The sequence below is a fragment of the Stenella coeruleoalba genome (genome assembly GCF_951394435.1).
Source record: "Stenella coeruleoalba genome assembly, chromosome: 7".
Taxonomy (NCBI): domain Eukaryota; kingdom Metazoa; phylum Chordata; class Mammalia; order Artiodactyla; family Delphinidae; genus Stenella; species Stenella coeruleoalba.
This window is the reverse complement of record NC_137153.1, coordinates 9,453,411-9,479,132: the sequence shown is the minus strand read 5'-3', so window position 1 is coordinate 9,479,132 and position 25,722 is coordinate 9,453,411. Positions and strand designations below refer to the sequence as shown.

At 41.9% G+C, this 25,722-nt stretch overlaps 1 protein-coding gene across 1 annotated transcript in view; it reads left to right on the top strand.

Annotated features, from left to right (window-relative positions):
• Window positions 1-25,722, top strand: part of LOC307188662 (putative ATP-dependent RNA helicase DDX60) — a 94,349-nt gene that overhangs the window by 10,955 nt on the left and 57,672 nt on the right. Inside the window, exons 6-15 of the mRNA XM_079926089.1 lie at window positions 3,870-3,972; window positions 4,148-4,217; window positions 5,896-6,085; window positions 7,973-8,314; window positions 10,125-10,241; window positions 11,149-11,310; window positions 12,636-12,794; window positions 21,343-21,484; window positions 22,446-22,601; window positions 25,377-25,482. Of these exons, the coding sequence (XP_079782215.1) occupies window positions 3,969-3,972; window positions 4,148-4,217; window positions 5,896-6,085; window positions 7,973-8,314; window positions 10,125-10,241; window positions 11,149-11,310; window positions 12,636-12,794; window positions 21,343-21,484; window positions 22,446-22,601; window positions 25,377-25,482 (1,448 nt within the window). The 5' untranslated portion in view covers window positions 3,870-3,968. The remainder of the gene's footprint in view (window positions 1-3,869; window positions 3,973-4,147; window positions 4,218-5,895; window positions 6,086-7,972; window positions 8,315-10,124; window positions 10,242-11,148; window positions 11,311-12,635; window positions 12,795-21,342; window positions 21,485-22,445; window positions 22,602-25,376; window positions 25,483-25,722) is intronic.

Here is a 25,722-nt window from a genome sequence, read left to right as displayed (position 1 = left end):
CACCAGGGAAGCCGGGTTGTTTTTATTTTTATTTATTTTATTTTATTTATTTATTTTTGTGGTACACGGGCCTCTCAGTGTTGTGGCCTCTCCCGTTGCGGAGCACAGGCTCCGGACGCGCAGGCTGAGCAGTCATGGCTCACGGGCCCAGCCGCTCCGCGGCATGTGGGATCCTCCCAGACCAGGGCACAAACCCGCGTCCCCTGCATCAGCAGGCGGACTCTCAACCACTGTGCCACCAGGGAAGCCCCGGTTGTTTTTTTTTAAAATCTTGTCTTGTAGTGATTCTCCTAGTCCTCTTGGCATATTTTAACATTTAAGATGTTCTTCTGTTTTCTAAATTTCTAAGTGACAGTTCTTGCTACCAGAGATTTGATCAAATTCAGGTTTAAGACCCCCCCCCCCCGGAGTATTTCCACACTGGTGTAGTTCTGTATGGAAACAGCTCTTTGCCTCTATTTTTGTTGTGTCACCACCTAAAAATGCCGAGATCGATTTGTTTACTGGAAGCTGTAAACTGGAACCACCCAGTTCTACATTTTTGTCTCTGTTTGTGAGCTGGGTTACCCCCAGCCTCACAGAAATGAAGCCTCCCCATGTATGAACCTCCCTATTTGGCTCATTGTATGAATTTCATACTATAAGTCTTTGTGATAATTTATAGTATTTTATGACTTTAATTCTTGTGATTTGTTTCTATTTTGAATCAAAAATGGAAAACCAGTTAGCAGCACTTACAAAATTATGATTTTGTACAATAGTAGGCAGTCTTTATCTTTGCCTGGGAAACATAGTTCCATATCATTAAGACTACTGCTTGAAATGGATACTTCTCAAAATTCAAAGTGTCATGCATCCTCTTTTCTTTTTAGCTTCCTTTAATTCTTGTGGACCGTACATAATTTCAATGTTTCTTGATTGTCCTCTTTATCTTTTTTCTTCAATTTTCTGTACTATCTTTTAAAATAAATTTTCATTTAAGATGAGTCGTTGGTGAGGTTTCCGACTGGTTTTTAAAAATTTTTTCATTAATTTTTTTAATTGGCTGCATTGGGTCTTCGTTGCTGCGTGCGGGCTTTCTCTAGTTGCGGTGCGCGTGCTTCTCATTCCGGTGGCTTCTCTTGTTGCGGAGCACGGGCTCTAGACACGTGGGCTTCAGTAGTTGTGGTGCGCAGGCTCAGTAGTTGTGGCACACGGGCTTAGGTGCTCCGCGGCATGTGGGATCTTCCCCGACCAGAGCTCGAACCACTGTCCCCGGCATTGGCAGGCGGATTCTTAACCACTGCGCCACCAGGGAAGCCCCTGACTTCTTAAATGTCTAGTACTACTGTGTTTTCCCTCTCCTGATGAATTGAATGACTGTTTGGATACAGAATTCTTAGTTCAAAACATTTTCCTCTCAGAACTTTGAAAGTATTCTTTTCTTTTATCAAGACATCCAGTAATGCTCTCTTTTTGATGTGTTGTATCTGTGTGCCAGGTACTATTTTAATCCATTTGTATGCATCAGCTCATACTTTTAAATGGCTTGCAAACACAGCCAGGGGGAGTAATATGATTGTCCGATGAGTGGATGAGTGAAGTGAGACAGAGAACGTAACTTACCTCAACTGTAGTATGTTCACAACTGGGGTGAGAAGCCTGGCGTCCTGCTGGCAGCGCCCGTGTTCCCTCTGCTCACATCTGCCTTACACCTCTTTGTGGTGCTTTCGTCTTCCTCTGTATTCCTGGAGCTCTTCGGTTTTCACAAGCTGTGTGTAAGCATGGTTTTCTCTTTTGCCATTATTTCTGCTCAGTGCTTGGAAAAACTTTTCAATCTAAAAAAGTATATTTTTCTTTAACTCTGGCCTAATATTGTTATGTTATGCTAACTATTATATCTTTGATTACTTTTAATTTATCCCCACCCCACTTTGCAATCGTACTTCTCTGTGACTGGAATTACTGTGACATGGACTTAGAACTTTTTGATCTCTCCTCCATATGTTAGTAATTTTTCGATTTTCCATCTCTTTGATTTTCTCTTCTCTCCTCTAAGAAATTTCCTGGATTTTAACCCCTAGATCCGCTAACTTGAAACTTCAGCATGCCCATTCCATTGTTCTGTGCATAGATTATTTTTCTGAAATTGTATTTAAAATTTTTATGAGCATTTACTTTTTTGTTTTACTGTAGCAACCTGTTACTATTTTATTAGTTAATGTCACTGTCATTATTGAGAACTCTAACTGGAGTTTTTTTTTTTTAAGGACTGTTCTGTCCTTGAATCATGTTTGTTCGCCTGGCTTCGTATTTTTTTTCTTCCCCCTTAAATGTCGAGCGATTCTAATGTTTTATACATATTCACTCGTGGTTATTATGATAGGTAGCTGGTTTTATTTTACTTAGCATGTTTCTCCCTTACATGAGAGAGAACTGAGCGTAATGATTGTGGATTCTGTGTGATGTTTAGGTGAGAACCAGTTTGGGGTAAAGTTTCATATGGAAAGCTTCTTGTGAGGGTTGGGGAACAGGCCAGGAGTCCCTTACCTGTCAGATGAAGGAGGCTTTATTCTGCCAACATAGCTGTGGTTAAAAATCTGCCCAGTGCCCAGCATGCACTCATGTCCCATTAGTCATTGTTACTTAATTTCAAAACCTGTATTATCTCTTTCAGTTTATGTGCATTATATTTTCAAATGAAGGTGTTAGGACTTAATTTGTTTGGCGCTCACTGCTTAATACATGAACTATTAGGTATTCATTTTGTCCTAGGAGTACGATTTAAAAAAAAAAGTCCTGAGACGTTAAGGGCACCTGTGAACCTCTGGGATGCTGTGATTTAACCCATCTCATCTCGTGTATCTGATACTGTCTTTCCTGATGCTGTGTCTCTCTGTCCAAGCGCCTTCATCCACACCGGTGGCCTCACTTAACCATAATACTGAAACTGCTCTCACACTGAGGTCTAGCCCAGACCTCGTGTTTGATCTCTAGACCTGTACATTTAATTACTTACAGGACATATCCCATAGTAAGTCGAACCCAGGCTGACCACAAATGAACTTAGGATCTTTCCCTGACGTTGGCCGCATCCCAAGGTTTCCAGCCCAGGGAGCAGCCTCGCCTTGCATGCGATTGCATCTAGTAGAATCCTAAGGGGCTCCTCTTCTGTATCCGTAGCTGATCCATTACCTCATCATGTCAAACTCACCTTCTGAGTATCTGAGATGAACATGTGCCTCAAACTACTGTCCAGCTGCACTACATGCAGCTACTACCGTTGCTCTAGAACAGTGGCTTTCTCTCCGCCTCACTAGCGGGGTCTTTGCTTCACCCCATCTATTCTCTGTACTGGAGCCAGTGTAATCTTCCAAGATGCACAGTCAATCCCATTACTACCTGCTTAAAATCCATCAGTGTATTTTAGGATGACAAACATGCGATCAGAGGCTCTGCATGACTTTGTGTTTCTGCACTCCAGCGCGGCTGGCTTCTTCTCAGGACCTAGAACCATCCACACACTTTCCTGCCACAAGGCTTTTGCGCCAGGTGTTCTGGGTTCTCTCTGCCTGCAGTGCTACCCACCCCACCCCTTTGTTTAATTATATCTCGTCTTATCCTTCAGAACTCAGCTCAAGCATTGCTTCTTTAGGGAAGTGTCCACTGACCTTTTGACTTTGTCACATTTGCAATGTTCCATTGTTCGTATGATTATCTGATTGATATTTATCTTTCCTGGTAAATTTTAAGTTTCATGGGAACTGACAGCATTTTGACTTTTGTTCATTCTTGTATTCCCAGTGCCTAAAGTTTTGTTTAACACACAATAGTCATTCAGTACCATTTGTTGATGGAATAATTCATTTCTAATTTTCCTTTCTTTGTAGGTCTGCCGTTTTCATTAGCATCTGCCACTTAGAGGTACCACAGTAAAGGATATTTGCTATATTTAATATTTTCCATCAGGTTGGAGGCACGTGGCAAGAATGGGTAATTTTCAATTTAAAATATTTATAAATTGTAAAATAATGATTCTGCAAGCTACACAGATTTAATAGAATTAACTTTATGACTTTTTTCTTTCTCAAATAATTTGTAAATGATAGCTCTTTTAAAAAGAATTGATTGAAAATAATTCATTCTCTTTCTCTCTCTCTTTTTTTAGGTTTAGAAAAGTACCTGAAGCTTTTGGAGAAAATGTCACAGTTGATTTTGGATCAAATGGCAAAAGCTGAGTGAGTGTTGTAGTAATAAATCAAGAGATATAAAGTTCTACATCTTATTTGCTGTGTATCGGATTGGCCTTAAAGCGATTATCTACCTTTCATCTATCTATCGTCTACCGTCTGTCTATATCTATCTATCCATCCATCCTTCCATCTATCCACATATCTAATCTATTTATCATTTATCTTAGTATATGTATTATAGTATTTTATATATATATATATATGAGATTGTTGAACACAGAACTTTTAGAGCTGTTTGATGGTCAGTGGAAACAGTCTTCTCTTGCTTTATTGTCCATGGCTGTCAATGAACCCATCATTTTATGAAAGGATGAGATTTTTTTTTCCCATATTTGAGAGCATTTATTCAATCTTCTCGAAATCATGCTTACAATTTCCATGTTTTTTTTTTTTTAAACATCTTTATCGGAGTATAATTGCTTTACACTGGTGTGTTAATTTCTGCTTTATAACAAAGTGAATCAGCTATACATATACATATGTTCGCATGTCTCCTCCCTCTACAGTAATTCTCTTTTTTATTTTTAACATCTTTATTGGAGTATAATTGCTTTACAGTGGTGTGTTAGTTTCTGCTTTATAACAAAGTGAATCAGTTATACATTTACACATGTTCCCATGTCTCCTCCCTCTACAGTAATCTCTTTTTTTTTAACATCTTTATTGGCGTATAATTGCTTTACACTGGTGTGTTAGTTTCTGCTTTATAACAAAGTGAATCAGCTATACATATACATATGTTCCCATGTCTCCTCCCTGTACAGTAATTCTCTTTTTTTTTTTTTAACATCTTATTGGGGTATAATTGCTTTACAATGGTGTGTTAGTTTCTGCTTTATAACAAAGTGAATCAGGTATACATATACATATGTTCCCATATCTCTTCCCTCTTGCGTCTCCCTCCCTCCCACCCTCCCTATCCCACCCCTCTAGGTGGTCACAAAGCACCGAGCTGATCGCCCTGTGCTATGCAGCTGCTTCCCACTAGCTCTCTGTTTTACATTTGGTAGTGTATATATGTCCATGCCACTCTCTCACTTTGTCCCAGCTTACCCTTCCCCCTCCCCGTATCCTCAAGTCCATTCTCTAGTAGGTCTGTGTCTTTATTCTTTATTCCGTCTTGTCCCTAGGTTCTTCATGCCTTTTTTTTTTTTAATTTTTAGATTCCATATATATGTGTTAGCATACAGTATTTGTTTTCCTCTGACTTACTTCACTCTGTATGACAGACTCTAGGTCCATCCACCTCACTACAAATAACTCAATTTCGTTTCTTTTTATGGCTGCGTAATATTCCATTGTATGTGTGTGCCACATCTTCTTTAGAAAGGATGAGATTGATGAAGCAGGAAGGTCTATATTCAGATACAGGTGTTCAGTCCCTGAGTCCGGCCCACATTTTGGCCTTAGATAACGTGCTCTGTTTTCGAGCCTCAGTTTCCTTCCCTGTTGAGCGGAGGTGATGCTGATTCCTCCTGTGAAGAACACTCATGCGTGCGGGTGTCTTTGGCAAGTCAGTGTAGAGACCAACGTGAAAGAATTACTCAGTAAATCAAGCTATTGATGATAATGATGATGAAGATAATAATGATAATAAAGCTGCTGCCTTTGGGGCCTGATTTCATCTTCGTGTAATTTTTCATTTTCACTGTTTGTATTCTAGTTATGACAGTCTGTTGAATGATTTTGTTGAGTCTGAGTTTTTTCTGATTGATGGAGACTCACTGCTGATGACATACATCTGTGAGAAATCCTTGCGGCCTGAACAGGGCCTGCACTTCTTTTACCTGGTGGAATGCTACCTTGTGGATCTAATTAATAAAGGAGGACAGTTTGCCGTCGTCTTCTTCAAGGTAACGTGACAGTTGGGTTCTTTTCTGTGATTTGAGAACTGAGACTACAATGACATTGTTTTATAAGTAGGTTTTTTTTCTTATTTCAAAGTGAAGTAGATCTATAAAAATTCAGCAAATTTAAAGGGAAGAACAGAAAAAAAAAGTGACCCAGGATCCCAGTATTCAGAAATTACTACATTGAGGATGATGATTATTATTTTTATTGGGGTATAGTTGTTTTACAATGGTGTGTTAGTCTCTGCTGTGCAGCAAAGTGAAGTAGAGTTCTCTCTGCTATGTAGTAGGTTCTCATTAGTTATCTATTTTATACATACTGGTGTATATATATCAATCCCAATTACCCAGTTCTTCCCACTCCCCCCTTTCCCCCCTTGGTGTCCATACGTTTGTTTCTATTTCTTTGTCTCTATTTCTGCCCTGCAAACCGGTTCATCTGTACCATTTTTCTAGGTTCCACATATATGCGTTAATATACGATATTTGTTTTTCTCTTTCTGACTTACTTCACTCTGTATGACAGTCTCTAGGTCCATCCACATCTCTACAGATGACCCAATTCAAAAAGAAACATGCACCCCAGTGTTCATTGCAGCACTATTTACAATAGCCAGGTCAACGTAAATGTCCATCACAGACGAATGGAGAAAGAAGATGTGGTACATATACACAATGGAATATTACTCAGTCATAAAAAGGAATGAAATTGGGTCATTTGTAGAGGATTATTTTTTATTTGCCCTCATGGAGCTTTCCTGTGAGGACACACAGGACCCTGGAGGAGGGGGAGGAGTGTCCTCGGAAGCGACTGAGCTGATCTCCGGGTTCTAATCTCCCAACTCCAAGTAGGTCCACCTCTGTCTTCAAAACTCAACAGTTTGTGGGGGCTTCCCTGGTGGCGCAGTGGTTGAGAGTCTGCCTGCTAATGCGGGGGACGTGGGTTCGAGCCCTGGTCTGGGAGAATCCCACATGCCACGGAGCAACTAGGCCTTTGAGCCACAGCTACTGAGCCTGCGTGTCTGGAGCCTGTGCTCCGCAACGGGAGAGGCCGCGATAGTGAGAGGCCCCTGCTTGCCACAACTAGAGAAAGCCCTCGCACAGAAACGAAGACCCCACACAGCAAAAATAAATTAATAAACTCCTATTCCCAGCAACGAAAAAAAACAAAAAAACCAAAAAAAAACCAGTTTGTTTGAGCCCAGACGTGGATCAAACTCACCAATGTTGCTTCGTTCTTATTTGCTCTGAAGTAAATACATGCAAGGGAAGATACCTGGTCTTCCTTGATTTGAATGTGCATATAACTAATGAAATTTTAACAGTTTCAAATACATGTATGTATCATACCACCACCACCTCCTCATTCTATCCCTAAAGGTAACCAGTGTGTTATTCTTGGAGGTTTTAGTGCATGTCTGTTCAGTTCTTTTGTGATCCATATTATTGTTAGATATTTGAGCCTTGCTGACTGCCTGCGAGCAATGCATGAATTGTGGGCTTTTGATAAAAACCGGTGCTACTTCCGGGTGACCTGGGACTGTCCCTGCAGCGTGATCCACCCCAGCTTTCCCTATGGTCGCTTTATAGCTACCATTTGCTTTTACATATTTTTCTTTCGTTTTTCTTTTTGAAGTGAGATTGGAGAGAAGAAGAATTAGAATGGGAAGGGAAAGTGTGAGTTAAAGGGGACACATGTATTTAAACCCAAATTGTGATTTGTGGCATGTATCTGCAAAATGACAGTCAAGGATCGAGGGTCTATGTCCTGACTATAAAACAGAATACGACTGTGTTGGAACCTATTCCTTTAATGAGTTTCATGGTATGTGTTAACCAGCAAAACTAGTAGACGGCTAAATGATGATTTCAAAATTGTCTACCCCACAGGATGCTGAACATGCATACAACAGCATCCCTGAATTGCTTCCTCTGAGAATGGCGTTAATTCTCCACCTTCAGCATAATACCAACATTGATGTCCGAACAGGCTTTTCTGGGTGCTTCTCACAAGAGTGGAAAAGTTTCTTGGAAGACAGTTACCCATATTTTCTGATCGTTGCCGATGAAAGCCTGAGCCATCTACAAGTACACCTTTTCAACTTTTTAATCATGCAGTCCTGGGCGATGAATGTCAATGCCGTGCTCTTCTCGGGCCAAGCATCCGATGTCCTTCGACTTTACGCGTACTTTATGCCGAGCAACTACGAACACCAGTTGATTTTCCAGAAGGTAGTTTGCACCTAAAAGACAAACTTTTAGAATTTCACGAAATTTTCTGCATTACTTGACTCAGTTTGATTTCTCCCTCTTTTATGGAAATTATCATAGGTTTAACAGAGAGGTGTAGAAAAATAGAAATGATAATAATAAAACAAAAATGCAGTCATTTATCGGGCAGTTGTTGTCATAACAGTAGTGCTTGGTGCTTCCCATGAGTCACTTTATTTAACCTTCACAGTGACCCTGTGAGGGAGGTGTTAGTGTTGTCTGTGTTTTGCAGATGATGAAGTAGATACTTGAACAAATAATCTGCCCATTGTCAATTCCAAATCCAGTAATACAGCCTGGATTTTAAAAGAGGCAGCCTGACCCCAGCACTTCGGTGCTTAAGTGTGGCATGCGCTTCCATCTCTACTTAGGAAGGCCAGACATGCGTCCACATACTAGTGAAATGATGGTGAATATGGTAGCTTTTCATGAGAAAACAATGGTGAAAGTTGATGAAATACAATTTAAAAAAACAATTAAAAAAATATTTTGGCCGTACTGCATGGCGCATAGGATCTTGGTTCCCCGACCAGGGATCCAGCCTGTACCCCCTGCATCGGAAGCATGTAGTCTTAATCACTGGACCGCCAGGGAGGTCCCTGAAATAAAATTATTTCTTAACATTAAATCATTAATAGAATTTTCAAAGTATTTAGAATTTTAATCCTGTAATCTTATTATTTTGCTGTATTGGTATAATTGGTAATGACTGTATTGAATGTTTGGGAGTTCAAAAACGCTCACCAATTTTAGAAATAAATTTGGTTTCTGTCTAATTTTCACTACTTATAGGGAATTTAGAATGTGAAGACAGTTCTATATATCATCCAAATGATTTTTGTGTCAGTTAACATTTTCACTTTTTTGAGTTGAGGGTCACACCCCTCGTGGCACTGGCCACATCTGGATGGCTATCACAAAATCCAATAAGATAGTTTACTTTGCTTTCGTTAGAACTTCAGTCATTAAACTATTTCCAACTCTGGTTGCCTGCTATGAGTAGGAACAGCCTTGTGTGTGTATTTTTTTTTTAATTAAAAAATTATTTTTTGTAGTGACAGGAGGTCCTGAAATCCGTTCATTTCATTTTTTATTCTGTTAGAGCAATTTCTGAATCTGTGTTTGAAGAGTCCCTACAAACTTCCTTGCTAGTCTTTTCTCAAGAAAGACATTTTTTAATGGAGGATTTTATTTCTGGTAAAATAATTTATTTCCTAGTTTATTGAACACTCACCTTAAAGAGGTGATTTCATTGATCAATTTGAGGACTGTGTGAAATGTGTATAAAAATGCCATGCGTGTTGATAATGGCTGTTGCTGGATGTTCATTACCTGGGGAAGGCGGTTATGCTATTCTCTCTGTGTCTCTTTGAATTTTTTTCTAATAAAATGTAGTGCATTAAATGGGTAAATTGTTTCTTTTTGAGATATTGAAAATGTTCTAAAATTAGATTATGGCGATGGTTGCGCAACTCTGTAAATTTACCCAAAGCCATTGAATTGTACCCTTAAAGTGAGGGGATTTTGTGTCATGTTAATTATACCTTGATGAAGTTGTTAAAAAATAAAATGGACCTCGACAAAAATTAATTTGGCGAAGACAGGCAGGCTTTAAAAGCATTGTTGATGATCTGTAATTACATTAGTGTATTTTTTTTTAACTTAGAAACATATTGTAACAGTATTATCTTCAATATATGATTTTCTTTAGTTGGAAAGTAATGTGATATATTATTTATGACGATTTATGTGACTTGCCTTTCTTTTGCAGCATGAAAAGCACTTTGAGAATGCTTATAAAACCCTGATTAAGCAATTGAAGGAATGTAGAGTTTTAGCATTAGGACGTCTTTTTGGAAATTTAAAATGGAAAGATATGATGGAAGAGGTACTGAAACTTTTAAAAATCTTTTGATTTGAATGAATTGTTTAATTACTAAAAAAATGCAAACATAGTTCAGAGTTCTCATATACCTCTCACCCAGCTTCCGCCCCCAGTGTTAAGATCTGATGTAACCAAGGTACGTTTGTCAAACCAGGAAATTAATATCACTATAATAATATTAACAGACAAACATATCAATAACAGACTTTAATACACCACTTTTTCCGATTATCAGAAAAATTATTCACAAATTTTATTTTTACTGGATGCCTAATATTTCTCTAATGCTGAACATTTAAATTGTTTGAAAATTGGCTTTAACAGATAACTTTGTGACGAACATCTTGGAGCATAAATCTTGGTACACATTTTGTATAACTTACCTAACCTACCTACCTAGAACTTGCATAGTCAATCAGAAAGTATCAACGTACATAATGATAATCATATGTATTGCCAAATAGCTTTGCAGTAACTCTGTGCCTATGTATACTCTGATTTGCAAATATAAGAGAAATGACACGTCACATGATTTCCAGTGCTATTATCCTTAAAATATACTTTGCTAATTTGAAAGTAAAAATATGCTATCTAATTGTCCTTTTTGTTACTAAAATGGTTGAACACTTTTATTAATATTTGTATTTTGTGAATTATCTGCTCATGTCTTATTAAAGGCTTAGATGTTTTATTGATTTATAGGAGCTCTCTACATATTTAAACTTGTAATAATTTCATTGAAATACTTATTATGTTCCCATTTTGAATTTTGTTTCTTGCTTTAAACAGAAATGTTTTTGTGTAGTCATATCTATTTTTCTCTTCGGTATGAGTTCTTCTAGTAAGATCATTTATGATTGTAAACATTTTTCTAAATACCACGACATTTTACAATTTCCTTCTGTGACAGGCATGTGAAACTATTTCTCTGCTTAAGCAACTGTGGCCAGAAGGATCTGACATTCGGCAAGTTCTTTGTGTTACTTCGTGCTCCTTGTCTTTGAGTTTATACCATCACTTTTTAGAAAACAGATCGAAGACCACTGATGCTCAGAAAGCTAACATCCAACAGGTATGATAAGTTTACCGTGAACCACCAGTGAAATTTTATTTATTTGATTTTACTGAAACATCTGTTGTGCTGTTAGATGGGTTGGTGTTCTACTCACAGATGTTTCCCTTAGTACATTTTTAGTCAAATGTGTCCAGCCCTCCAGCGGAAGATAAGAAAGTGGCCCTTGGTGAGAGTTTACCCCCTTATGATGTTCTGGGCTCTTACATGCCTTGTGCCATTAAGTCTTCACGACAGCAGTTTAAGGGAGGTGCTGTGATTCTTACTGAGGTTCAGAGAGTCCAGGGAACATTCGTCAAACCCAAGGATGAAATACAGTGTGGATTGAAACCAGGTCTGTCTGTCTTATCCAAGCTCCACTCTGTCCACTGCCTTGTGCAAGGAGCTTCCTGCTGTCCTGGCTGGACAGATGCTAAAGCCACAACTTCTGTAGGGCTGACAGAGGCCATTGAGACTCTGTAGACTGGTGTGGGTTTGTTCGCCAACCAACTAGCCATCCCTGTGTGTCTGCACATGTGCACGCATGCACTCAGACACACATGTGTACTCGTACTGTGTTGTTTACAACCTGAGTGCTGGGGAACTCCTGGTTGAAGATTCTTATGAAAGAGAAACAGTTTGGTCTCTTTCTTTCATAGTTTCAGAAACGAACAGGGCTCGTCATCTTTCTCCTGTGTCCTTTAGGTCTGCTTGAATAGTGTCTTTGCAAAATAACGTAGGTGGCTAGGCGTGCCATTTTAAATGATCACAAAAGTGATACTAAACCACTTGTCTCTCTGGGGCTTCTCATCGTTGGACCCCGTCTGGCCCTGTGGAGGCACACTGAATGAGCCTCAGTCTGGTTCCAGTGACAGCCCTGCAAACATTGTCTCATCAGGTTAAATATGCCCACTTCTTTACCCTTTTTCCACTTGGGTACATTTTCAGATTGTACCGGTTTCCTCACCCTGGTAGTTTTCAATATAACCTTTAAAATAGGACGCCTGGGAGAAAAGAGATGGAGCATTTCATGTGTGGCCCCGCCGTGCAGAATTCTGTGAGCTCCTGACGTCATGCGCTGCTGGGTCAGCTCATGTGAAGTTGCGCGCAACTAAGAACACAGGAAGTTGCTTCATGTAAACTGCTACTAAGCTGGCGGTTCCCTGTCTCTCTTACCCAACGTGTGTGTTATGTGAAGAAGAGAACTTTTGCAAAAATGCAGAGCGAACAGCGTAAGAGCGTGTGGTTCCTGCCCACGTGGTGCAGCTGCACCTTCTCTGAGGTGCCCAGGCATCAGCTGGTGTCCTGGCCACGGTCCTCTGACCCACCTTCTTTATTTGATGCAGGTGGAGACGAACTGCCCCACCCTGGAGGGGGTGACAGATTGGTGTAGACTGCACTGTCTCAGCGTGGCATTTCTCCTCCACTTACCTCTTTCCCAAAGAGCATGTACCAGATTCATCACTTCCCGCTGGATTAAGGACATTCAGACTTTCTTAACAATGGTAAGTATACTCTTGATTAGTTTATTTTTATGTTTTTTATTATTATTATTTTTTTGCGGTACGCGGGCCTCTCACTGTTGTGGCCTCTCCCGTTGCGGAGCACAGGCTCCAGACGCGCAGGCCCAGCAGCCATGGCTCACGGGCCCAGCCGCTCCGCGGCATGTGGCATCTTCCCAGACCGGGGCACGAACCCGTCCCCCCCACATCAGCAGCTGGACTCTCAACCACTGCGCCACCAGGGAAGCCCTAGTGGATCAATTTGAATGGACATTTTTTAAGGATCTTGATACTTATAGTCAGAATGTCCAAGGAAGGTGTTTTAGAACCAATCAGTTAGGAAGCCGGTCCACAAATATTTATTTAATGCACGTGCATCGTGTGGATCACAGGAAAAGAAGGTGTTCACCCACCCCGCCCAGCACTTTCATAGAGCTACATTTTGCAGGGAGAGACAGATAAGGAATTTTTAAAACTACTCCTGCAGGATAGAAACTGCAGGACGCTTTAGAATCTGATACTAAAAAGACTGAACTCAGTCTGAAAAGGATGACTTCTCTTAAGAAGTGAAGAGAAGTTAAGTAACCCAAGTCTATGTGTAGGAGTTAGCAGGTTGGAGGGAGGCTGCACACCAGGTTCTAGGAGGTAAAGCAGCCTGTGTGATCGTGCCGAGGATGGCGTGACCGAGTGCCCCTGGACTAGAAAGAACACAGGAAAGGGACAAAGTGGAAGGGACGGGTCGGAGGCAGACCCTGTGGCCCCTTCAGGTGCTGTTAGGAGGGTGGAGACGTAACCTGATGCCAAGCACAGCGAGAGGCAGCTGGATGGTCTCTAGGTCAGTGGTGCTTTCATTTCAAAACAGGTGTCTCAGGTGCAGCGCAGAGGGTTCATCAGAGAGGTGACACGTGGACTCGGGAAGCCACTTAGGTGACTGTCACCTCCGTGCCTGTAAGTGGTGCTGATGTTGGGGACAAGGGCATGGGCAGAGGGCTGGACAGCAGTGGGCAGTCGATCATGATTTGAGGTGTGGAGTTGACAGGTTTAGTGAGTGAGCGGCGGGGGCAGGGAAGAGTCGGGGGGGACAGTCTCCTCTTGAGCCTCCAGGGGGAGGGGAGGGTGCCATGGTCCACGGGACGCTGGTGGAGGCCGCTGTGTGTTCAGTTTTGGAAAGAGTGCGTTTGAGGGTCCAAGGACATACCCAGATGGAGGTACCAGGTGAGCTGTGTTAATACGGGTTTGGAGCTCCGCAGAGTGGGATGCGTTGGACGTAAAGATTGGGAGTCATCAGCCCACGGATGTTCATGTAGTGGACGAAATTATGTTGGGAGAGAGATGATAAGAGGGCCCGGGGCAGAGACCCGAGAAAGTCCATCGTGCAGTGGTCCCACATAGGCTGAGGTGCTGGGAAGGAACTGCTGAAATGGATGGAGAGGAGAGAGGGGAACGGATGGCTCTGAGAGACGGGAACCGTGTCTCCAAATGTGGGCGTGGCTAATAGGATCAGGTGTGTCGAGAGCTGTAGGGGGTTAAGGACTGAGCACAGTCCGCTGGGTTTGAGGGCACAGGTCTCACTGCTGCTGGGAATCAAGAGGCAGGTGAGCAGAGTGGTGGGAGGAAAGTCAGTGTCAGTGATTCAGAGGTGAGTGGGAGGGAAAACATAACGGTGGAGAGAACTTTCTGTGTAAGAGGCTGAGAATAAGGGAACGGCAAAGGGCAGAGCTGGCACCTGGGTCAATGGAGAGTGCTTTGCAGCACTATTCACAACAGCCAAGACATAGAATCAACGTAAATATCCATCAACAGAGGAATGGATAAAGAAGATGTGGCACATATGTACAATGGAATGTTACTCGGCCCTAAAAATGAATGAAATAATGTTATTTGCAGCAACGTGGATGGACCTAGAGATTGTCATACTGAGTGAAGTAAGTCAGACAGAGAGAGACAAATACCGTATGATATCACTTATATGTGGAATCTAAAAAGATGATACAAATGAACTTATTTACAAAACAGAAACAGACTCACAGACATAGAATACAATCCTATGGTTACCAGGGTGTGTAAGGGGGGAGGGATAAATTGGGAGATTGGGATTGACATATACACATTACTCTATATAAAAGAGATAACTAGTAAGGGCCTCTGTGTAGCACAGAGAACTCTACCTGGTATTCTGTAAAGATGTATACAGGAAAAGAATCTAAAAAAGAGTGGATACTCTTTTATATGTATACACTTATATGTATAAGTGAATCACTTTGCTGTACACCTGAAACTAACACAACAGAGTAAATCAACTGTACTCCAATATAAAATAAAAAATAAAGAGTGCTTTTAATATGACAGATGGAGCATGTCTAAATGCTGATCATGGAAACTAAGAGAGGATAGGATGAAAATACAGGGAGAGTCAGGTGAGGGGGGCATGCGGAGGATGCCCTTTTATGGAGGGAGGGGTATGGCCGTTCTTACAGGAGAGAGTGAAGAAAGAATGGTACAGATTGGCCGTGACGGAGGTTGTGGGGTCTGTTCCTGCTTGCTGGTGTGAATTTCCTGCTTGCTGGTGTGAATTTCCTCTGTGAAGTAGAGACAAAGTCATGTGCTCAAAGTCATGGCGAGGAAGCAGGCCCGGAAGTTTAAGAACAGTGAAATATGTGGGAGATATTTACTGGAGGCGGGGAAGAGTGAGCTCTACTGAGAGGGACATACCACCCTGTCCTGCCTGGTACTTTGGAGGCTTCCCTTGACATATTTGACAGAAGAATTATAGTGGCACCCGTATGTGTTATCATATACTTTTCCGTGTCCGGTGGGTCCTAACCACATGGCCGCAGGCACAAGGAAGCCAGCTGATGGCATGATATGTACAGAAAGGAACAAGAGAGTTTAGGCGGGGCAGACGCCCTTGGTGGATTTGTACCATTTTATGGAAAAGAAGACAGGAAAGAGGTTTCCGTATCTTTGCAAGGGGGTGGTGCAAATGCTGGGCTAGGAAACAAAGCACCAGAGACAAGCTACAAGGACCCTATCGTGCAGGGGGAGAGCAGAGGGGCTGCTGAGCTGGGGGACCTGGTGTGATCAGTGAAGGAGTGTGATGGCCATTACACAGGGCTGGAAGGATGGGCCGGCGGTGGGCGTGAGGAGCCCCTCTTCGGGGCTTGGCAGGCAGACAGACTGTCGTTCCCTGGCCCGTCTCTCCCTCTCCCTTACTTCCCATCTTACTGTAAATGCCTGCCATTCTCTGCCTGAAGGTTTGATCTTCTGGGTCTGAAATGCTGGGGTGTAATGCCCCACCGACGGCAGGTGAGGGCTGGGTGCAGGAGACCCCAGCTTCCTTACACGTCGGGGCAGGTAGCCCTGAAACGTGCTCTACGCTCTCAGAATTCCCCAGTGGAATTAAGCTCTGGTTGTCCACAGGGGTCGTGGGTTGGAAAACATGGTCCTTCCTGGTTTTCTTTTCTTTCCCGTCTCACTTCTGCATCCCCTCACGGGCGCCTCTTGAGAGCAGTCACAAATTAGTGCTTTTCCATAAAGTTGAGGCTCGGGGTCTGCTTCATGGGGGAGCCCAAAGCAAGGCAAGGACGGAGAGCAGGTCCTGGTGATGGCAGGCATGGGTATGTTGGGGAGAATGTGACCTGGGTCAGAGGGGTGAGGGGGATCACTGGATACAAGACATTCGAGAAGTGTCGATGGTATCGTCTTCTTGGAGGCTGAAGTTATCTGTGGTGCTGGTGAAGCTGCGCCAGGCAGGAAAGTCATCGCTATTTGGGTACGTGGGGGACCTAGGAGCGTGGTCAGGAGGGGCTTCCAGACGGAGCAGACGGATGGCGGCAGGCTTTTGGGCCGGGGGAGGAGGATAGATCGGAAGTGACGAGGACACCCCCTCTTCTCCATCCTGTGATCAAGCCATGCATGGAGCCAGGTGGCAGGGGAGGTGCTTGTTCATCGGGAAAGGCCGCAGTCTGCACTGTGGTCCCCTCTTCCTCACTTTTCCGTCCTCAGCAGACAGGTGTGTCAGAACCACACAAAAAGGAATTCTTCAGGGCTTCTTAGCCTTTTTGTTCTGGGGCCCCTGTGGCTATCTGACGAATGCTGTGGCCCAGAATAATATAAATGCCTCAAATAAGGTTCTGAGGGAAATCAGTTATGGTGAAATACTGTTATCAAAATATTATAACCGTATCGTTTATGATATAGTAACACATGTGCTTCTTTGTTACTACATTAGATAATCAGATAAATACCGTACTTTTCAATGGATGGTGAGTGTCAGCAATATCTCGATATGTTTGCAGTGCTTATAATGAAAACATCTGTGATCCCTACTGGTGCCCAATCCCAGCTACTGCCTGGGAGGGACGGTATTTTGTCTGGGTTTGCAATGGAAGAAAATACAAAGTTTGCCACAGGTTAGCAAAAATAAAAATGTAATTTTCTGACCCAAGTTCATGGACTCCCCGAATTCTATCAGGTGAAGAACGTCTGTGAAAACCGCTTTTCTGCACTACCTCTCCCTCATAAGCCTGGCCTCTGGCTAGACTGGCAGGTGCCCTTACTTTGGGGATTGGAAAAACAAAAGCCAAATTCCTGGCTTTTAAAATAATAATACAGTAAGTTCCCTTCACGTTTCGCACTTTCAAAGATGTGAACGTGTGTTCGCACGTCCAGTCGCGTAAGTTAGTTCATGTGTCTGGCATGCATTGTCCTGGGCATGGTTCCTCTACAAGTGGTTGTGCTTTTGTGCACTTTACTATCCTGTGTTTGTTTTTTATGTATTCTTTGTGTGAAAAGTATTATAAATCTATGACAGTACATACTATATAGCCGACTGTGTTAGTTGGGTACCTAGGCTAACTTTGTTGGACTTACGAACAAATTGGACTGACAAACAAGCTCTTGGAATAGAACTCGTTCGTATGTAGGGGACTTGCTGTACATTGATCCATGTGTAACAAATATTATTGAAAAGACAACTGTCTTCTTCTGCCCCCACTGCGCCTCCCTCCCCCTTCCCATAGAGTGTCCATGAGTGAGGATGGGACCCCGTTGGAGAATAAGTGAAGGGTCCCCTGCGTGGGGTGGGCAGCGTGATGGAGTCCGCCCTGAGGTTTCGGGCTCTGTGACAGAGAGGACGTGTCGGCAGCATGGAGACTGGGAGACGGTGGCCTCACCGAGAGACCTGGGGCCGCGTGTGCCAGAGGACTGGTCTAGAAAATGCAGTTGGGGTCCGGGCACGAAGGATGGAGATGTGGCCCCTGTGCTGCCAGGGGTGGGAGGGCATCTGAGGTCCTCAGGCCCCGGGTGAGTCCCGCTGGCTGATGAGGGTGCGGAGGTGGGCCTCTGGGCTTGAGGGTCCTCAGAAGGCAGGCGAGATGAGTGGGAAATGTCGTGGCAGGTCCCTCAGCATCTCAGGGCTGTCTTTGGTAGACATGAGCTCCAGGGGACCCAGTGGAAGCCAGCGAGCAGCCAGTCTCCGTCCAAGGGGCTGGGTCTGTGGCCTGAGCAGAACACAGGAGAGTCCTGTCCCCCTGGGGCCGCATCTTGAGCGGAGGGCACCCTCTTCCAACTGAGACGAGGCGACCCCTGTGTAAACGCCCCTGTTGGGGTCTGGCTGGGGGGATGCAGTGCAGACCCGGGAGGGGATTGACCTGAGGGTGACTGAGAAGTGGTTGGACTAGTTCTGCTGGTGGTGCATAGACTGTATTTACTGTAACAGCTGACAGAGGTGTCGGGTCAGCAGCTGCAGCTCAGGTGCAGACAAGTCCGTCGATGCGTACCTGGGTCATACTTGTGAACATTCACAACTGCTCTGACAGAAGTTTTCAACGGTTTTGTGAGGTGGTGGACACAGTATCATGGGGGTTGCTGACGCTCGAGTGAAAGCATTCTCCTGTGTCCCAGGTCCCACGGGGGAGCTTTGCTCTAGGCGTTTTTGGTTCTGTCAGGCAGAGGCAGACTGTGGCTAATTAAAAGGTTTATGAAGACTCTATTCCTAGTTCCCATTTAATTCACTTTAGACATTTTAATATAAGTCATGCCAGTTTAATACACTGAGCCTATTGATACAGCATGTCAGATCCTGAAATAACACATTATAGCATCGATAATATTGTGCTCTGCTGTAATTTTATTTCTGAGAAATACTTAATTTTTGGTCAACTTTATTGAGGTTGAATTACATGTGCTCAACTATTGAATAGTATGAATGTGTTAACTGTGGTGTTGATTTACAGATTTAAAGGAATGCTCTGAATGTATACTTTTCATTTATAGAGAGTTTTATAAACAATTTCTTATGTACAGTGAGCACGAGTTGAAAAGAACATTACAAAATCTTTCTGCCTTACGGAATGTTCTAAGATGGCCCTGCAGGACATTCCTTGTGGCTTTGGCTGGTAGAAGACATCACCTTTAATTAGGATGGCGTGGACTGCTGGATGTGGTGGGAGGGCCTACCGTTTATTCTGTGCGTGTCCTTGACCTCTGTTGCCTCACTCAGACACATCACTCCTCTGTCCTCATTTTACTAACGAAAACTTGGGCTCAGAAGGGCTGCGGGGCCCATTAGCACAGCTAATAAGTGACCAAGCCGAGGTCCACCTTCATCTCTGCCCAGCTTCCCAGTCTGTGCCCTTCCTCATCTTCTCCTCTCCCGACGTGGGGAGGGCTGACTGTCACCTGGGAGAGCCCCCCCTTGATCTGTCTTCACCATTCTCCATGCTTCACTTTGGTAGCACCTGGGAGCTAGAAGCCTAAGTTCGTAACGTAATTTCAGCCTCTGAAATGTTCACAGTGAAGGGCATATCCTCAGGCTTCTGGGGAAGGTAGCCCGGGACGTGGAAGAGAGAGTTTCATGTTGGCTCAAATCTTGACGCTTGGGGATGACATGGAGGTACCTCTCAGCTGAAGCGGCTCCAGTGAGGAAGCTTTGGTGTCCTGTTTTCGCATATTTCTGTTTACTCAGTGGTGTTATGGGAAAGGCTCTGTGGCCCGGGGGTGGGGACAGCCCTTACATGGCAGTGGTACCCCAAGTACAGCCCCCTGACCAATAGCATCCTAAGAACAGGTTAGAAATGCAGTTTCTTGGGCTCCCCCCAGACCTACTGGATCAGCCTCTGGGGATGCTGCCTAGCAAGCTGTCTTCTCTTTTTTTTTTTTCTTTTTTCTTCTTTTTTTTTTTTGCAGTACGCAGGCCTCTCACTGTTGTGGCCTCTCCCATTGCAGAGCACAGGCTCCGGACGCACAGGCCCAGTGGCCATGGCTCACGGGCCCAGCCACTCCGCGGCATGTGGGCTCTTCCCGGACCGGGGCACGAACCCGCGTCCCCTGCATCGGCAGGTGGACTCCCAACCACTGCGCCACGAGGGAAGCCCTGTCTTCTCTTTAATAATCTTTCCAGGGGAGGTTTTGCAGCAGTTTGAGGACCACAGCTTTATGGCCCTGAAGAGAGCTCGTTCGTGTTTTATTTGTAGGTAAAACTCCACCCTAGGTACTGGGTTCCTGATTCTTTGATATCTGTGACCTCATCAGGAACCCTATACAGCCATCCTCAGTCACCTGGTTAGAGCTGGGCCATCCAGGGTAGGAGCCGATCGCCACACTTGGGTATTAGGCACTTGAAACGTGCCTAAGTCTAAAAGAGACATCAGATTTCATAACCTTCGTGTGAAAAGCATGTAAACTATTCTGTGAATATTTTTATATTGATTACACATTGAAATGACAATATTTTGGGTATGTTGGGTTGAATAAAATAAAATGAATTTCAGCTTTTTTTTTTTTAATGTGAAAAAAGTTTAAGAAACATATGGAAGTTTAAGGTAACGTATGCAGCTTGCCTGCGTCCCACTTCTATTGGATAACGCTGTTAAAGTTCCACATCCGTATAGATAAAGAGGTTATTCACGTTTGGAGAGCCTGGGTGTGTTATCGTGTGTGCAGCAGAGAAGCCTCCGTTTTTCCCTCTCAACCTAGCTCCCCAAACTCGAACGCTGACTCAAGGGATGACCAGGTTTGTGCGCTGCGGTTGCTTGGGTCGCAGCTGCCCTGTTCTGAGCTCAGTGGTGCCGCTGAAGACGTTCTGCCCGTGACAGGCGGGAACACAGCTGCCCAGGGATGTAGGTGGATGGGGATCTTTGTGAAGGATCCCCTAAACAATCAAATGCTCTTTTTTTAAATTCTGTTTTGACCTAAAAGTAACATTGGAAGCATTAAACCCTGAGGAAAGAACAGAGGCACATTTGAGAGCAGAAGTATTTCTCTAGTCCCGTATCTGTGGGAGAAAAGTTGTAAGAGTCAAGTACGGATTTCTGTGACTGGGAATAAGGACTATGCTGAATCATTCTTGGTCAGCCTGATTTTATTTTAACTTTAAATCTTTCAAGGTGTGACACATTCATTATGACCCAGCCTGGAAGGGCTCACGTCCGTAAGAATGGAAGAGCCCAGCCCACTTGCCTTTCAGTTGGATTATTGAGATGTTTGAAGTCTTCTAGGTTCTTGCTAATGTAAAAATTGTCACTAACTTGGTTTTTATTTCCAATTTCAGAAAAAGTGGTGTGAATACTTCATCCTAAGTAATATAGACGTTTTTGAATTTTGGAATCTGGATTTAACTCACCTTTCCGACTTAAGTGATGAGCTTTTATTGAAGAATATAGCATTTTACTATGAAAATGAAAGTGTTCAAGGTACCACCCTAGTATCTTATAATAATTATGCCTTTACCCAGAGATAAACATTATAAAGGATTTAAAGCTTCAAAATTATTTTCCTATACTTGCAACATATAGCAGTCATTTTCTTTCAGATATTTATTTATGCGTGTATATAAGTTTTACTTAGTTGCAATCAGAGTGAATGTTGTATTTAAAAATATTTTTAACTTAATATTACTCCACAAGTATTTTTGGAAAAAATACATCTTTGGGAACTTGGCATTTCTAGATAATTGTAACAGGTGAATTTTTCAGTTAAATATACACAGAACATTTTTCAGAATATTTACTCTAATTAATGTAATCATGTACTACTATTAGATATTTAGGGAATTTTAAGTTTTTCCAAAGATAAAGCTGATTTATATATTTGTTGTATATAATTAATTTTTCTTTCTTTGAATAATTTTATTAGAAGAAATCTTCTGCTGTTTATTCGTAGTCAAAGAAAAATAAAAGACATTTTAAGAGAACTAAAACTGATTGAGCATTATTGAAGCTTCTTTGACCTCTAAGATTTGGTTCCTACATATTGCAAGTGTTAGAATGAGTTAGCTACAAATAAATTTAGCAATCCTCTACAAACTTTCTCATTTTTGAAAAATCATAGTTTTATTCTGTTTTATTGATTATAAAATTATGTGTGACATAACATTTTTTGTTACCTTGAAGAATAGTTAGATATTCACCATCTGTTATTGTTAGTTAAGGCAGTTATAATGTTAATAGTTATCAAATAGGGAAACAGGATAAACTTTAAAGTCTCCAACCCCACAGTCAACACTAGGGACCGTTTGGCTCTAGGTTCCGTGTGGCACTCACAGAAAATTTCACTGTTTGATAAGCATTTCAGAGCTCTGTGAATTTAGTTAAAATGTGTGCTTCTGTGTATGTGTGAATGACTTTCAGTGTTTACTACTTTGAACTCATGTAGGGCTACATTTGAATTTGGGAAATGGCATTATGAAAGATTATGCACATCTCTGGGATACTGTATCAAAGTTGGTCACAAAGTTTGATGTTGGAAAGCCATTTCCTCTGAGAACAGAACAATTTCCTTTTCTTAAAAAGGATCCATCACCAATCAAAGGTAATAAATCTCTAAATTAATTTGAAATAAAAGCATCGTTCCTCTGAAAATGTTTTGAAAGCACCAGTAACTAAATGTTGCAAGTATAAATAATTTTCGGGTACTATGCATTTAAAATGACCTATACTGTCATATCCTTGGGGAGATAATCCTTTGAGTATAATTTTGAACAGTGATATGTTTTCCTTGTAACTAACGTTGTTGCCAATTTTTAAGAAAGCCAGTGACTTCCATTTCTATCAATCTGAAGTGTAGATCAAGTGAAAAATCTCTTGTGCGTAATGATGGAAAAGTTAGATAAGAGACACCAAACACCTTTTTACAAAATCGTAAGTAAGCTCAAAACAATAGGAGGGAAATTCCAGGAGCCAAACATGAAGGGAGAGACTGATCTCTGGGTCACTCTGAGAATTTCTAATTGTAGGTCTGCCCTCCTAAGAATCTGGGTTTCAGTGTACTCAGTCAGCAGAGTCAAGACAACTCTAAGCTGGAAAATAACCTTCAAGCGATCAAAGGAATCTGGCGTGTTCTCTGTAGAGGAACATCCTCATATACCCTGATTTTACAGGGCTTCTCTGCCGCATACGAGTGCACATGCAAATTTATAAACAGCAGAGAAATAAGCCCCCGGACAAACAGGAAGCTGCAAAAGGAGAACTCTTAAGTATTTCAGATTTTCTAATTGTCACAAGTAGAATATACTATATGTATGTTTAAAAATGCTTGAAGAAATAAAATATGAAATTTGAAACGTGAAAAACAAAATGATAGAAAACATCTTCACATTTTAAAATATTCAAAGTTGTAGAAATGAAAAGACTGTCAATGGATAGGTTCAAAAGCTGATTTGATTTGGCTAAAGAGAGAATTTGTGAGCTAGAAATAGATCAAAAGAACTACAGGTACAATAGTGATGAACACATTACATACCTTAAAATTTACACAGGGTTATATGTCAGTTATATCTCAAGCTGGAGAAATTTTAAAAGAACCGGAAAACAAACAAAAGAAATAGAGATAAAAAATGATAAAATACATGTTAAAAGACATGGAAGACAGAATGAAGCCGTCTAATCTTTCGTTCATTTGGAGATTTGGAAGGAGAGGCCAAGCCAGTGTAGATTGGGCCATATTTGACGAGACCGTGGCTGGCGTTTGCCTGGACGATGAAAGACAGGGATTTGCGCACTCAGGGTATATGATGAGTCCCGAGCGGGACAAAGCAAACGTATGCACATGCACACGCACACGTACAGATATACACACTAGGCACAATGCAGTGGGATTAGAGAATGTAAAAAATAAATATCTTAAAAGGACCAGAGTTACCTACAAAGGAATAAAAATTAGTCTCTAATAATAGACTTCCCCAAATATCATTATAGAAGTCAGAACATAATGAAATCATATGTTATTCTTAAAATACAGTTTTAAAAAATGAGTAGCTTGGACATTTTTCAAAATACAAACGCTGATTTATCCATCATCCTGTCGTCACTGGAGACATTTCTATATCATGAATTTCAGGCAGAATAAAATGACCCCAGATGGAAAGTGACAAAGAAAGCTAAGGGATGTATATGTATAACTGATTCACTTTGTTATAAAGCAAACTAACACACCATTGTAAAGCAATTATACCCCAATAAAGATGTTAAAATTAAAAAAAAAAAAGAAGAATGCTAAGGGGGGTTGGGGATGTATTGATACAAGTGTATTTTTCAGAGTACAGGGGAAGGGTATATATCCCCTTTCATTATGTCAGAATGAGTTCCACCAGACAGAGACGCTTGAGAGCAAGGAGTTTATTGTTCCCAGGAAGATCCAATAAGGGAGTGCTTAGGTAATACCAGGAAGAAAACACAGTCGGTGCAGGCTGTGTTATTGCGTAGGTTTCCACGTGGGCAACTACAGGTAAGTTTTACTGGGTGGGAATCCTAGAACTGTGTGCAAACCACTTTGGAGATGTCTTACCCAAAGAGCAAGGTAGCTGGGGTATTTACCTTGTGAGTTTCGTCAAGTCTCGGGGGGCATGAAATCCTTAGGACTCTGGCTTCGCCCAAGGCTGTAAGAAGAAAGTGCTCAGGGAGAGTTGTAGGGACTCGTAGGAAGGTTTCAGGCAAACACAGGAACGGTGGACGTCAAGGAAATACCGAGCAGGGCAATTGCAGCTCACCTAGAATTATGAACCAGACACTGGATAAAGGGGCATTTGTTAGCCAGCTGTTGTATATACGATCAATATGTGACGTGTGATATCCATCTATCATATGTAGGTGTACATGGGCATAACATCAAGGAGGATGTAAGAGAAGACTAATGATATAACATAATTTCATTGACATCTGTATTTTCCCCCTACTTCTTTTTTATTTTTATAAAAGCATATATGAGATTTCTGAGTGAGACTTCCATATTTAAATTCCTTGTCTCATAATAGGAAATAAGAAAAGGAACAAACATTTGAAATAGGAAACATAGGCGTTTTTCTGTCTGTCAGTGTATCTCTTCATCCATCCATCCATCCATCCGTCTATCTATCCTTCTATCTACCTACCTACATGCCTAATTGCTGCCTATTTCTTTATATTCTGCCGTGTTCCAGAATGTTTTAATGTGGAAAATAGCTTTATGGGAAGGGCTAGAATTGATTAACGTAAATAAATAAGATCAATGAAACATGATATTTTTTTAAATGTGAAATTTTAGAAAATGATATGTAACATTGCTGTATGAAAGTTTCACATTTGACCTTGTCTTACTACTTTTTTACAGATACCTCCAAGGAAAAGATGGCTAATTTGGGTTTTATTCCAGTGTCATGTCAGGTGGTTGATAAGTTTGCTGGGGACATTTTGAAAGATTTGCCTTTCCTAACGAGGTATGGGAGCCCCTGGGTGGAATGGATGAATGACTCATTAGAGCTTTTACAAAGTTGGACAGATTATTTATAAAGAGGTTATATTAGATGTAACCTGTGTTTGTAACACATAATGAGCTTAGTTTCAAATTTACCAATGTCTTGTGATCCTAACTAGCTTAAAAATCAACATAGTTTTAACCTTAGAGTAAAATCATTCCAGCTGTGTGTTTGTAATTAATGAATGAGTGGATGAATATT